This window comes from Lepidochelys olivacea (genome assembly GCF_965140295.1).
Source record: "Lepidochelys olivacea isolate rLepOli2 genome assembly, chromosome: 4".
In the NCBI taxonomy this organism is placed as follows: Eukaryota; Metazoa; Chordata; order Testudines; family Cheloniidae; genus Lepidochelys; species Lepidochelys olivacea.
This window is the reverse complement of record NC_140414.1, coordinates 117,881,180-117,896,361: the sequence shown is the minus strand read 5'-3', so window position 1 is coordinate 117,896,361 and position 15,182 is coordinate 117,881,180. Positions and strand designations below refer to the sequence as shown.

Below are 15,182 nucleotides of genomic sequence, written 5' to 3'. Positions count from 1 at the left end.
GTGTAATTTCTTTTGGTAACCCTCAGTGGGATCAGAGGGTAATGGCTTGTAGAAAGTGGTGTTGGAGAGTTGCAGAGCAGCCTCTTGTTCATATTCCGACACATTCATGATGACAACAGCACCTCCTTTGTCAGCCTTTTTGATTATGATGTGAGAGTTGTTTCTGAGGCTGTGAATGGCATTGTGTTCTGCACGGCTGAGGTTATGGGGCAAGTGATGCTGCTTTTCCACAATTTCAGCCCGTGCACGTCGGCAGAAGCACTCTATGTAGAATTCCAGTCTGTTGTTTCGACCTTTAGGAGGAGTCCACCCAGAATCCTTCTTTTTGTAGCCTTGGTAGGAAGGTCTCTGTGGGTTAGTATGTTGTTCAGAGGTGTGTTGGAAATATTCCTTGAGTCAGAGACGTCGAAAATAGGATTCTAGGTCACCACAGAACTGTATCATGTTTGTTGGGGTGGAGGGGCAGAAGGAGAGGCCCTGAGATAGGACAGATTCTTCTGCTGGGCTAAGAGTATCCTTTTGGTACGATGTCCATCTGTTTGCATTTGGAAAGGAAGATGATGTCTGTCTGTATCCGTACGAGTTTTTTCATGAAGTTGATAGATTTCCACTTCATACGGCTAAATGCAGTGCCTTGCATAATGACAGGTTTCAGAGTAACAGCCGTGTTAGTCTGTATTCGCAAAAAGAAAAGGAGTACTTGTGGCACCTTAGAGACTAACCAATTTATTTGAGCATAAGCTTTCGTGAGCTACAGCTCACTTCATCAGATGCATTCAGTGGAAAATACAGTGGGGAGATTTATATACACACAGAACATGAAAAAATGGGTGTTACCATACACACTGTAAGGAGAGTGATCACTTAAGATGAGCTATGATTGGCAGGAGAGCGGGGGGAGAAAACCTTTTGTAGTGATAATCAAGGTGGGCCATTTCAGCAGTTAACAAGAACATCTGAGGTACAGTGGTATGTCCAGGAAAACCCAGATATATGGTAATCCTAGATAAGATAATACCTTTTTTTTGGACCAACTTCTGTTGGTGAGAAAGACGAGCTTTCAAGCTTATACAGAGCTCTTCTTCAAGTCTGGGAAACATAATGAGACGGTCACAGCTAAATGCAACATGGAACCTCAAAATGTAATTGTAAACAGAATCATCACTGAGCTGGTGTCTATAATGGGCTACTGCGGGGGTTAGTTCTTGTCCCGATGCTATTTAATATTTCTATCAATAACCTGGAAGAAAACAAGATAATCACTGATTATATTTGCAAGAGTGGAGTGGTAAATAATGAAGAGGACAAGTCACTGATACTGTGTGAACTGGATTGATTGGTTTTGTGGCTGCAAGCAGACCATCTAGGAATAAAGACTGTAGGCCATACTTACAAGATGTGGGGGGAGTCTATCGTGGAAAGCAGTGAAACTGAAAAAGACTTGGCAGTTATGTTGTTTAATCAGCTAAATGTGAAGTCCCGGTGCGATGCTGTGACTAAAAGGGCCATTGTGGTCCTTGACCCTATAAACGGGACTATAGAGTTTGAGTAGGGAAGTTGTATGTGTAGGACCAATGTATCTTGAAAGATGCATTATTGTGAGTGAGGGGTGTTGATCATCTTAGAAGTGGAGCAGCTTTTGCATCTTGTTCTGACGGGGTCTGGTGCTGCTTTGAGTTGGTATGTCCTGGTCTGTGGGGAGCTTGCTTCTGATGATGAGGTTGAGGGGTTGTTTGAAGGCTAGAAGGTGGGGTTCAGGAAAGAAGTCTGCATCCTGAAAGAGAGATTTCTGCTGCAACAGTGATCAACACCCTTCACCACACACCTTTCAAGATCCATGGGTCCTACACATGCCTATACAACATGTGGTGTACCTCATCCAGTGCACTAAATGTCCCAGTAACTATGTGGGTGAAACCAAACAATCACTACACTCTTGAATGAACTCAGACAGGGTGTTTTTATCTTTTATCATTTTCCTATTACCTGTGGGTGAGCATTTTTCACAAAGTGATTACTCTGTATCTGATCTCTGTCCTCATTGTCAAAGGAAACCTACACAACACTTTAAAAAGACAAGCATGGAATCTTAAATCCATAATATAGCTAGAAACGAAAAATTCTGGACTGAAGAGTGACACTGGATTTATGGCTTATTACAACAACCTATAACCCACTAACACACTTGCCCTTTGTGCACACCTGTGACTGGCGGGGTGTTAATGGGTTGGCTTCACCTTGAATGGTCCCTTGAAATGTATGTTAACTACTTAAGCTAAACAATCTCTCATCTTGTACTTAGGTGTGACACTGAGTACCTTTCCCAGACCTGAAGAAGAGCTCTGTGTAAGCACAAAAGCTTGTCTCGTTCACCAACAGAAGTTGGTCCAATAAAAGATGATATCTCACCCATCTTCTCTGTCTTTTAGGTTTCTAATATTTTTTAACTGATCTCAGCAGGTGTGTGTGTGTGTATTTATTTCTATTTTTATTTTTAGGAAATTGATTCCAGTGGAAGATCTAACTGCTGAGAGTGCTTTATATTGGAGATCCCTTTGTGAGTATCTAAAATCAAAAGGGGAGGAAGGTGAAGCTTTGATGGAGCAGATTTTGTCAGAACCTGCCACATATGCAGATTATCTGTTGAGGTAATTTTATTTAAAAATGCTTAATTACCACTAATGTAGGAAAAACTGCTGAGAATATTTCTTAGGGGTGGTCTGCACGACAGATTTAGGTCAGATTATGTCAACCAACTCTGTAAATGTCTATACTAAAACGTGTAGTACAGATTACGTCAATTTCATTCTGTAAGTGTCTATACTAAAACGTAGCTCCCTCTGATGTAAGTCACCCACTACATCGACTTAATTCCATCTCCGCAACAGGTGTAGTGCTTAGGTTGATGTACTTAGGGCAACCCACTGTCTACTCCTGGCGGGAATTCTGTGCCACTGCGTGTGTGCATAATTAAGGAGCCGCACATAATTTAAATTTTTTGCGCAGAAAAAAGCTGCTGCTGGAATGTTGCTGTAGTTCCACCTTTTTCCCACCAGAGGGTACTGTACTGCTAGAACACAGCAACAGCTCCCAGCCAGCTAGGGAAGAGAGAGCCTTTCTTCTTCACTCAGCACCTGCCAGGCCAGGTCATGAGATGGGGCTATGGGGAGACAGACAGCATGAGGCTACTGGAGGGTTAGACGGGCTCATGAGGGTTAGTGGAGAAGGACAGATTGGGTCAGGGGCTGAATCGGAGTGGAGCTGCAGCCCCACATGGGCAGAGGGGGAGGGAGGTGCAGAGCTACAGGGGGAAGGGGATGGCTGAGTGGGGGCACAGAGACACATGAGGAGGGGGTGCAAGGACACATGGGGGTGCAGGGGTAGATGTACCTGACTGAATTTGACAGGCTAGGGGTCAGCCAGGATCTGCATGGGGGAAGCTCCCTAACCATCTCTCCCCAGCCCCCCAAAAACCCTGTTTCATACTTTACTCACCTATACCCAACAACCCTTCAATTTCACACCCAGGCTCCTTCACAGCAATTACTTCCCTCTCCCTCAACAACTCTGTTACGCCTGATTCCCCCTGCACTGCTTCTGTGGGGTGCAGGAAATACGGTTCTGTATTGTAGTGTAAATGAATTATTACTCGAAGTTCTGTATTAATATGTCCAGTAAAGAATCTATTTGTTAAACATGTTCTGAATCTTTTTTGTTGTCTGTTATTGTTACAGACATACTTGCTGAGAGGTATTTTGAAATAAATGACCAAAAATAATTGAAATTGGTGTGATGATATTGTATTATGTTGGCAAATAAAATATGCAGTATTTGGAAATGTTGTGTGCAGAATTTTTATTTTTTTGTTGCAGAAATTTTTGGCTCAGAATTCCCCCAGAAGTAAATGTTAGTGTAGACACTGTGTTACTTACATTGCCTGTTGGCTGTCACAGCTGGAGCCCTCCCGCCCTGGGACTAACCGCCTGGACTGTCAACCCTACGTGGTGGGAGAGGGCTGTAGCTGGAACTCCATGGGGCTGAGAGGCTCCAGCTGTGAGTTCTGCTGCCAGGGGCTAACAGCTTAGGCTATCAGCCCCAGGATGGGGGTGGGGCTCCGGCTGTTAGTGCCCCCACAATGCCCCACACAGTTAAGTTGGTGAAAGTGCTCCTGGTGAGGGCATGCACCGCCAACAGAAGGAGCATAAGGTGGACATGAAACACCGATTTAGTTACCGAGGTGGCTGAACGTTGACTTAAGTTAAGTCGACTTAATTTTGTAGTGTAGACGTGCCCTTAGCTTTGACTGTTTAAGATTATTGAGGTGCATCCCTTCCCTATGTTACCCAATGCATACCGTAAAGAAACTGGCAAATTGGTATGCATATTAGAGGATGGGGATGAAACTATTAATTTACTGTTCTTTGGAAACATTTTTTCACAAATTGAAGGTCATCAGTTTTATATCTGACCCTGTTTCCTAACTTTTTCATCCTGTAAAATATAAACCATTTTGTTACACAGAAGTAGGAAGGAACACTTTTTTGTATTTTGACTTTGCAACAGGGATCCTGCATTTAATGACGACTGTCTTTTTTGTTCAGTTACCTTCAGAACATGCCAGTTTTAAGTGAAGAACAAAGGGAAGATTTTTCCTGTATTGAAAACTTGTTGACAAAAGAATTTATAGGTCAGCAGTTGATTCTTATTATAGGCTGCATGGATACCACTGAAGAGGGAGGAAGGTAAGCTTTGTAAAATTGTATGCGTGTACAGGTTTGTTTTACTGACTTCTTGGCCTTTACTATGGAAAACCGCTTGCTTACATCTAGAATGTACTCCTAAAGAAAAAAATGTCAGCCAGTCAAAATATTACAGTTCTGTGCTGATTGGAAAAATGTCCTCACCTTGCTTAACAGGATTGCTTCTGAGTAAATTCAGAGTCCTAGCTGCTTACTTCAGTGGAACAATACATTTAAAATACTTCTGTTATTAATGCAGACCTAGTATCACTGTGGGAGAGTGAATTCATTTCTTTTCCGTTCTGACTTGCTTATAATCAAGAGAATTGTTGATTAAGTTCCAAGTAAACAGCCTCTTCATGAACTGTGATGTCAGAAAGAAAAAGGCATAGATTCCATTTTAGATTTCAAGCAGATTTTACTATTTTAATTGATTAATTAAAACCATTTTTACCTGCAACTTGAGCAAACTTGACATGGAAGTACTTGAGAGAGAATAAGCTTGAAAACCCACAATGACACATTTTTCCTTTTTCCAGGTATAACTGCACATTAATTAATATTGCAGGTGTGACAGTCTTGTTTTGGTTTACTGCATTGTGCAGGCATTGAAGGAATAAAGTTGTTTTGTACTATCAGACTACTGAAGACATTTTGCTTTGAGTTTTTAATTAAAGAACTGAAATAGAAGTGCTCTTCACTAATTATAAACAATGAGTGCTACTACTCCTCTCACTTTTATTTAGATAATAGGTCACACTTCATAGAAAATTTGGTGTCAACTGGTGAAAGCAGAAGAAAATAATATTTAGTTAAAAAAAATTGAATAATGCATGTAAATACTGTTCAGCTAAGAACAATCTAGTACTTTACTAGCAAATGTCTTTCAAAATAAATAAAGTAGATTAAATCTTAGCTGTTGAGTGTTTTCCCAGTATTTTAAGAAAGGAGGGTGTAATTTGAAAAACAGTAACACTTTACTTTTTTTAAAAAAAACACAGGAAGCGTCTACTGGCTGTCTTGCAGGAGATTCTTATTCTACCTACTACTTCAACATCCCTTATATCTTCACTTGTCGAGAGATTGCTCAGCATTATCAAAGATGATGACAGGAGAATTCATACTGTAAGTAGTTTCAGTTGTTCTAGGCCATGTGACACACAGCCTTGACAGATTATTGTAGTGGAAGTGACAGCAATCACTATAGTTACATTTGCAAAAACATGCCATTCTGGTCCTCTGTTCCAGTCTTGTCTCATTTTCACCATTCACCTTAAGAGATGTGAACTCTGAAGTTAAATAAGCCATGTGCACGCCCACAACCTGGAATGTGTGCTTTCTGAACATCGATGGATTGTTTTTGAAAATACGACTAAATTTAAAAAGTGGTGCCCTTTCACAAACTGCAATATTTAGTGTCTCCTAACTTGGCAGATCTCAACCAATTTTTGACCAGAACATGCACAAGCCCTTACTCCTTTTTTTGAAGGCATCAGTCCTTTCTATCGCATTTGCAGACTCAGCTAGCTACCAGGAAATTCTAGACCTCTTGCATGGTAGGGCAATATATTGGCAAAAATTGTAGTAGTTTTATCTATTAAAGAAATCTGTCTCCTGACTAAAAGCTCAGGATTTATGCAGAGGGATGATGCTTTTTTAATGTTGAAAGTCCAGGTATATATGGTATATAGGATCTGAGAGTCAGACCAATGACAACAAGCGGTATTAATAGCAATAACTTTTGCATCCAATATTAGGTTGCAGAAATTATCTCAGAGGTTCGTGAGCCTATTGTTACAGTTGACACTCCTATAGATGCAGCTGAAATAAGAAAGCAACAACTTAAGGTAAATGAATTTTAGGTAACTTATGGGAAATGGATACAGTAAACCCTTAAATTTATGTACTTTTACAGACAGTACACTTAGTATATATGTGCTACTGACTAACTGATTTAGATAGGTTACCATTTATTTTACAGCTAATAAAAATCAGTTACAGTGTTGTGACTTTCATTGTCTTTGTATTTAGCTGGCTGAAATAAAAGTGAAACTTTTGGAAACAAAAGAAGCTTTGGAGGAATGTGTTACTCTGCAGGATTTTAATCGTGCGTTGGTGTTAAAAGAGAAAATAACAGAGCTGGAATGCATTAAGAGTGATCTGATAAAAGAAGCAGAACAGCCTGAAATTAAAGAAATGCGTGTGGAGAAGGTTCTACTTCCTTTCTTTCCTTCCCCTCCCAGCTTCCGCCCCCCCAAAGTGCTGGTCATGTTTTGATATCAGTGATATTTTAGTTCACTTTGGTTTTCAACAGGTGAACAGGCCTGTCTTATTTAATATCTTTTTTAAGCTGTTAACAGGCATTTCATTGTTTTTCATCCAGTTGTCCATGTTTTGTATTTAAATTTCAAATGTAAATTATAATATACTCTATCAAAAATGCTTTACAATATAACTGCTGTTTTGTGCAGTTTATGTACTTTGAGGCTATAATTAAAACTTTATTTTATAAAAGGGTTTTTATCCTACCTAAGTGCTCCTAGCCTTAAGTGAAAATTAATGACAAACGAACCACAAATTCAGCTAACTGTAGTTCTATTTCATTTTCAGTCCTGTAGGTGGATATATCATTCTTCGATAGTCAGAATATAGTGTAAAGAGAACATTTTACTTGCATAGAAAATATATGATTATCTGTTTGTTTTTATTTCTCCCTTTCCTGATAAAGAAAATCTTTTTCTCTTAAAGAATGATCCTGAAACACTACTGAAGTGTTTACTGATGTGTTATGAACTCCTCAAGCAGATGTCCCTTTCTAAAGAAATAGGCCCAACAATGAATGGGATCATTGAATCCTTGGTATGTGACAATAAGTAGTACAACTTTACAAGTATAAAAGATAAAATGAAAATAGAAAGATTCTTAAGTATCATGGAAAATGGTGTAGTTCTTGTAATGCACCTTCACGCTACATTTCTTGTAGTTGTCAATTTCTTTGTGTATATATGGGTGTCTCATCTTCTCTGTCAACATCTCAATCTCTGCATTTTGTTTTGTGTGTGTGTGATGTATTTTAGTGTTCCTTTATAAGCTAATTTAAACAGCATTCTTGGTATTAATGCAGTAAGCTGAGAAATGCTGTTTTGGTTTGCTAAACATGTTCGTTCTTATACATAAGTTCCTGATATACTGGTAGATGGGTGTTTACTTAGTTCTTAGTCAACTAAATTGCCAGCCAGGAGCAACTAAACTCCAGTAAAGTTTAGCACTGTACATGGACTTTTACTATTGTGTTTGTGTTCCCTTTCCTAGTGTCTGTTTTTTGTGGGAGTGTCACATCAGTAGTGCCTCTGTTTGCTAGCTTTTACTCTTCATATTTACTTTTATCTTTGTAAATAGATTCAAAGCAGAAAGAAACCATAGCAGTTCATGCTACTGCTTCTAAGCTGCTCCTTATGTTGAAAGAGGCTGAAATGTGTATTTCTGCCACCTAGGTCAAGATAATGAGTGCTGAGATTCCTTGTAGGAAATCCCAGTAGAAGTTGAAGCCCAACTTTTTTACTGAGAAACCAATTCAGTCTTGCTCCCATTTCAGGGATGCCTGTATACACTCGACCTATCTAGTAGCTGACCTTAAAATGGCTGAAGCTGAGCCCTCAAATGCTGCAGGCCCTTTTATTTGTGTTGATGAGATACTTTGTTCCTTTTTCCCCTCTGGTTGTTAATACTGCTGAAGATTTATGTGGAGTGAAATGGTTCTGTGTTGAGGTATATATAAAAAAGGCAATTTCAGACTTACCAAATCTTTCTCACGAGGTATGCTGCTCAACTCTAGTAGTTTTGATTATGGGATTTCAAGTTGAGTGCTTTGGATTGCCTGAAGTCCCTTTATCTGTCAGTCTGACCAAGAAACGTGTGGAAGAAATAAGTTGCATTGAACCAATGGCTGTGTTACAGAAGCTGGTGTTTTTTGGTATCTGTTCTATCTCTCCATCTGTCCAGAGTAATCTTTTACACAGTGGTCTTTCTCTTGAATTACAACCATTAAATATGGACAGTATAAGTCAGTATTGTGATCCATGCAATCTCTCTAGCGAGAGAGGTTTTTATTTAAGTTAGTAGTTTCTTGTGCAGTGTCTCCTGTGTGTCCTTAGGTGGTTGCTTCCACTCTTTTACACTGATCTTCTGGGCCAGAGGAGTGAGTTTGTTTGAACTTGTATGTTTGTTTTAGTGTGCGAAATTCAAGCCATTTTCCTAGGCTGGTCATCCCCTTGTAATGACAATTAGATGAGGTGGGCATCAAAAGTAAATCACCAGACAACATGTTAGTGTGGGTCGTTTGAGTTCCTTGTGGTAGGGCTGGTGTGTGCTTGCAAGTGGATTTTGATGTCTGTGAGAGAAGGTGATGTATGTAGTTGTGTGGGTTCACTCTGTATTTTCTGTGATTTGGAGCTGGATAACTTTTTTTTAACAGTTTTTGTATGTTTGCCTTTTACTTAACCATAAATTATGTGTTTAATTATATTTTGTCTAAAACCTCTCTGCTCTAAACCAAAATATTTTACGGGCCCTTCATAGAGCAATTCTTCTGAATTTATAACTTCGGAATCTTTTTTTTTTTTTTTTGAAACTCATCAGAATATTTGAACTGATATGATGAGTCAATTACTGGAAACCAGTGTTTCACCTTCTAGTGTAGGCTCCATTTATCTCTGTTTAGTCTCAAGTCTGAATATTTTGTCTTCAGTTAGCAATGGAATAGAGTCCTACTTTTTGGTTGACTCACTCATTAGGTACAAAAACACACGTGAATATGTTGCACTCTAGGTCTCTTAACGTTAACTTTCTAATAACTGCTTTTCAAACATGTTGTAGCAAGTCTTTTGTTGTTCTAGTATGTACGTTTTAATCACAAAGAATCAAATTATTATTTTTAGATACTTCCTGGAATAACTAATGTCCATCCAGCTGTAAGAAATATGGCAGTTTTATGTTTGGGTTGCTGTGCTCTGCAGAACAAAGACTTTGCCAGTCAACACCTTGCATTGCTGCTACAGGTAAAAATTTTCTTAGTGATAAGAATTGCGTTGTTTGGCTGTGACTTTGTGAATAAAATTGGCCTTGTACTTGTGGCACATAATTCTAAATAAAGTAGTACCGATATAGGATCTCAGCTGTGTTGGTTGAGGATTTAAAAAATAGTGAACAATATATATGTGGCTTACATCCCAACTCTGCCACATACACTTGACTTATGCTGATTGATCTAACTTCTCTCCACCTCAATTTTCCTCACCTGTAAAATGGGGTATTTCAGTATTGTTTACAAGATGCTGAGAAGCTTAATTCGTAATATTTGTGACTTTCTTCTTTTTGTCCTATCTTGGGCATTATGTGAAAAAGAAAGGGTCCTGGCAGCTCTAGGTGGTCTTCTCGGTACTTTTTTTCCCAAACGCAAGTTGCATATGTCCATTGTGTGGAAAATGCTTCATGTTTGGGGCTCTTCTTTTTTCCCCCCGAGTTCAGGGCAGAACAAAAGGAGCTTAAATCAAACCTAAGGGCTCTAGAGCAGAGGTGGGCAATTTGCGGCCCGCAGGACCATCCTGACTGGCCCTTGAGCTCCCAGCTGGGGAAGCTAGCCCCCGGCCCCTCCCTTGCTGTCTCCCCTCCCCCACAGCCTCAGCTCGCTGTGCTGCTGGCGCTCTAGACTGCGTGGCAGTGTGGCTGGCTCCGGCCGGGCATCGCGGCTGCCAGTACTAGTGCTCTTAGCAGCATGGTAAGGGGTGGGGAGTGGGGGGGTTGGAGAAAGGTCAGGGGATATGGAGTAGGGGGGCTGGATAGGCATGGGAGTGTCAGTGGGCAGGAGTGTGGATAGGGGTCAGAGCAGTCAGGGGACCGGGAGCAGGGGGGTTGGATAGGAGTAGCTGGGGGACAAGGAGTGGGGTGGAGGTGGTGAAGTGGTGGATGGGTCAGTGGTTTTTAAGGCGGGCAGTCGGGTGGGAAGTGGGATGGGGGCGGGGGCCAGGCTCTTTGGGAAAGCACAGCCTTCCCTACCCAGCCCTCCATACAGTTTCGGAACCCCGATGTGGCCCTCAGGCCAAAAAGTTTGCCCACCCCCACTCTAGAGTCACATGGACCAGAGCAGATGAATTTCTTGAACCGCTGTTTTCTTATTTATAACATTCTTATATATTTATTTGTACTCTAGTAGCATCCAAAGGCCCTCATCAAAATAAGTGACCCATTGTATTAGGTGCTGTATAAACATATTAGGTGTATTAGGTCTTATATAAACATATAGGACAGTATAGTCACTGTCTGAGAGAATTTAGGGTAAAATTTTCAAAAGCCTAAATCCTATTTTTCAAAAGTGATGTAGGTACTTAGGATCCTAAATCCCATTGACTTTCAGTGAGACTTAGACTTCTAAGTCACTATAGAAAATGGAGCTTAAGATGAAGTCACTTTTGAAAATGTTACCCTTAGCTATGTGTGTCTTATTTCAAATTAGACTAACTTATGCAACTATTTGAATTTATTACCCTCCTCCTCCCTGCTGTCCTTCCATTCCATTCCATTACTTGTTGCGTCTTCTTTCAAATTAGACTGTAAACTGTTTGGGACAGGCATTATTGTCTTACATGAATAGTACTCAGCAGAGTGGGGTCCTGATTATGATTTGGGCCTTTGGAAGTTAGCAAAGTCTAAATAAGTTTGATTTTATTATTACATGCTTCCAAAATAGACACAATAGGACAGTAAGAATACATGGGATAAGGCCTCCAATTTGGATCAGGATGACATCCACGATTGAAACAGCTATAAATAGGGCTGCACTGTTTTGGCCTGAACAAAGTAGGCTGATTGCATAGCTGGAGCTGAATGAATAATTTTGTATAGTTCAACCTCAGATTTTATTCCAAACTTGGGTTCATATTTGAGCTCTGTTTGCTTTTTCATATTGTTCTAGAGTTTGGGGAGATTCCGCTTAGCTTAGATGGATTGTTGTGTGATCTTTGGGTAACCTCAGTCACTGATTTAGGAGTTAAATATTGTCAGCTCTTTGTTTTTAACAACACTTCTAATTGAGTGATGTACCACAGAACTATACATCTTTTTCCCCCCTTTACAAAATCTAGGTTTTACAAATTGATGATATAAAGGTAAAGCGAAGTGCTTTAAAGGCAGTCTTTGACCAGCTGATGTTATTTGGGATAGAAACATTCAGAGCAAAAAAAGTCAATGATTCTCACAGTGAAGAAACAGAGATTAGAAGTGGAGATATTGAAGAGGAGGAGACTAAAATAAAAGAGTTGGAAGAAGAGACTGCCACTGTTCACAACCTCCTACAACTTCTTTCCAGTTTCTTAGACAGCGAGGTAAGTTATCTATAAAATGCCATCAGTCTGCTCTTCTACATCTTTTTTGTTACAAAAGTAAAAATTTGTATATAATTGTACATAAGTAACACTTCTGTATGTTTTATATCTTGGATCAGATGCCCAGCGTATTGAGATATTTCAGGAACTGCTTGTAGATTTAAATGTGAATGAAAATTGCATGTGCACTGTTGCATACTGCACAGAAGTCTATAAATAGGGCTGCTGTAACTCCATAGTACTCCTGGTGAAAATATGTGAGACATTCCTTTATGACCCAGATAACTTTATTTTCCCATTAAAGGTCATTTGGCTAGATCCTCGGGTGGTGTAAATTGGCATAGCTGCATTTAAATCAATAACAACTAGAACAGCTTGTGATAACAAGGATATCTGTGTGACTACAGCAGTATCTATACCAGAACAGACTTATTTAAACACTACTCCAATCCATTTTTATAAACTGTTTTCTGTACTTTGCAAGAGGAGGAAATTACTTCATCACTGTTGGAGTTAAAGCTTCCATTGTGAGTTCACTGGGTCTGGTTTTTGAGTCGTAGTATTCTGTTCCTGTACTTTGCTACCCTCCGACATAACTCATGGCATTAACTAGACAACTCCCCAGGTTTTCAGTGGTTTTGTTTGTTACAATTATATGACCCCAGTGCTTTCTGAAAACCATCAAATTGTGACCTTTGTAAGGGGGGGAAAAAGAAGGTGTACGTGCCTTCTGATGGATTGTATTCCTCATTATTATTTTCTGTTTTATATCAAATGTTCATTAAGCTACTTTTGGATCTTGGTCACGTTGTGTGATTTGGCTTTTTCAGGATGGTAGCCTTCTTGTAAATAGTCTTAGGATAAATATATTGGGACTTGTCTTGCAAACTGGCTTCTACTTTGGACCTACTTGACTCCTTCCTTCCTTTGGGAAACCGCTCACAAACTTTTTGAAACTCTGTAAGTAGCTGGATAAGGGCAGATATGAAGCCTCATCGATGAGTTTGAACTAAATAAGGAGAAATGGATGCAAACTACTAGTGTATGAGTATTTGGCAACTTCCAAAGAAGTATGATTAACTGCATCTCTGCCATTACTAAAACTGTCAGTCCTACATGCCTTTCATAGCTGTAAAAGAGCAATGAAATGGCAGGATTGTTGTAGCAAAGTTGTGTGTTCTGAAATCCATTTTTTTCACTAGTGAGTGAAAAGCCTTTTTCATTTTTAACTGGGTTGGAAATGGATTGGAATCTAAGAAGTGTGGGGTTTCCTTCCCCCCCTCCCCCCTGTATGTTAGCTGTAGGTTTCATGATAGAGATTTGAGGCTCCTGAATTCTCTTAGTATGGATTTGGATATCATTTTGCATTTACAGTAACTTAAGTGTCTGGGATATGCTATTTTTAGAGTTTCACTGACACTAAGGATGCAAGTTTGAGCCTGCATTGAGGTTGTCGGTGGTGTAGGTATGCATCCACAATGATGTCAGTGTAAGATTGGGGCTTTATTTTTCAATTAACTAATGTGTATCGGTCAAAGGATTGTAATTCTGTCTCTGATCCAGTCTTTCTTTACTTAAGTTTTCAGAACTCAGGACAGAAGCTGCAGAAGGCCTGGCCAAGTTGATGTTCTCTGGGAGATTAATTAGTGCGAAACTTCTTTCTCGTCTCATTTTGTTGTGGTATAATCCCGTGACAGAAGAGGATACTCAACTTAGACACTGTCTGGGAGTTTTCTTCCCTTTATTTGCTTATGCAAATAGGTAGGAGCTTTTAAAAATCTGATGTTGAAATCATACATTGTTTTTTCTTTCTTTTCTAGGTTGTAGTTTTAACTGATTTTGTTCTTGTGATTCCCGTACATTTTGTATGTGGGATGTACTACGTAACTATGATACAGTAGCCTAAGAAAGTAAGGATAGCAGTGTCCAACCTGAGTACTTTAAATTAGATAACTAAATAAGTGGCCTAATTTTTCAGTAGGTCTGAGCACCTGCAGTTCTCATTTACTTCATTGGGAGTAGATGCATCTCAATGACTCTGAAATCGGGGCACATTTAAGTGCCTAACTATGTGTTTAAAGGCTTAATTTACAGCCTCTTAAGAAGGTAAGGTGATCATTTTCATGCTTCCCTCTTGAGAGAGTTAAAATAGTAATAGTGTGTATCTATTTGCACAAGAAGATTCTTTCCATATTTATTCCTTTGCGCTGCATTAGTATATGGCCGTCAACACTGATTGATCGCTCCACTGTTTTGGTTACATCTGCAACATACCTAGAAGTAAAATCCCCACCTCCATTTTTTTAATGGAGCGTTCTTCAATGCTTAGTCAGACAGTCATCCATAGCGATCGTTCGCCATTTGGCCCATTTCCTGCACAATTGCAAAGGCTTGGTGGCCTGAGTGTGCAGCATCAGAACAGACTTGATGAACCCATATAATAGGGGGTCTGCCTCTGGGCCGCCTCTACCCCTCAGTTGGTGGAATTTTATCCCAGATGTTACAAGCCACCCGGAGAACGGTGTTCACTGAAACGTCTTGTGGCATCCTTGTGACTTGTCCGAAAAGCATAAGGCTCCACCTGCGAACAATGGCCCCCATAGTCTGTAGACCCGAACAATCATAAACATCTGCATTACAGATGAAGTCATTCCACTCTATGCCCAGTATACAACATTGACATTTTGTGTGGAAAGCCTCTAGCTTTGTCCAGTCTGCACGGCATAGTGTCCATGTTTCGCAGCCGTACAACAGTATGGGAAGGATACAGCTTGAATAAATCCTGAACTTAGTTGTCATACTAAGATGATGTTGATTCCATATCCATTGTAAACAGCCTATGGCAGATGCTGCGATGCCAATCCAATGGAAATCCTCCGTGTGAGAATTGGAGGAGCTTGTAAGTATAGAACCCAGATAACAAAAGATGGAAACTGTTTCGTTGATCAAAGAGATTGGAGTCGCCGGTGGACCTGGTCCTAAATTTTGCAGTTTTGTCTTTGACCATGAAACATGGAGACTAATCTTATCTGACTCCTCCTCCACATGCTGCAGTGCCTCACGA

General features: G+C 39.9%; 1 protein-coding gene across 1 annotated transcript in view; it reads left to right on the top strand.

Moving 5' to 3' along the window:
- NCAPG (non-SMC condensin I complex subunit G) overlaps window positions 1–15,182 on the top strand; it is a 40,391-nt gene that overhangs the window by 11,173 nt on the left and 14,036 nt on the right. The window contains exons 8-16 of the mRNA XM_084625712.1: window positions 2,499–2,648; window positions 4,602–4,742; window positions 5,741–5,864; window positions 6,497–6,586; window positions 6,771–6,950; window positions 7,488–7,598; window positions 9,677–9,796; window positions 11,879–12,118; window positions 13,698–13,879. Coding sequence (XP_084481838.1) covers window positions 2,499–2,648; window positions 4,602–4,742; window positions 5,741–5,864; window positions 6,497–6,586; window positions 6,771–6,950; window positions 7,488–7,598; window positions 9,677–9,796; window positions 11,879–12,118; window positions 13,698–13,879 — 1,338 coding nt within the window. The remainder of the gene's footprint in view (window positions 1–2,498; window positions 2,649–4,601; window positions 4,743–5,740; window positions 5,865–6,496; window positions 6,587–6,770; window positions 6,951–7,487; window positions 7,599–9,676; window positions 9,797–11,878; window positions 12,119–13,697; window positions 13,880–15,182) is intronic.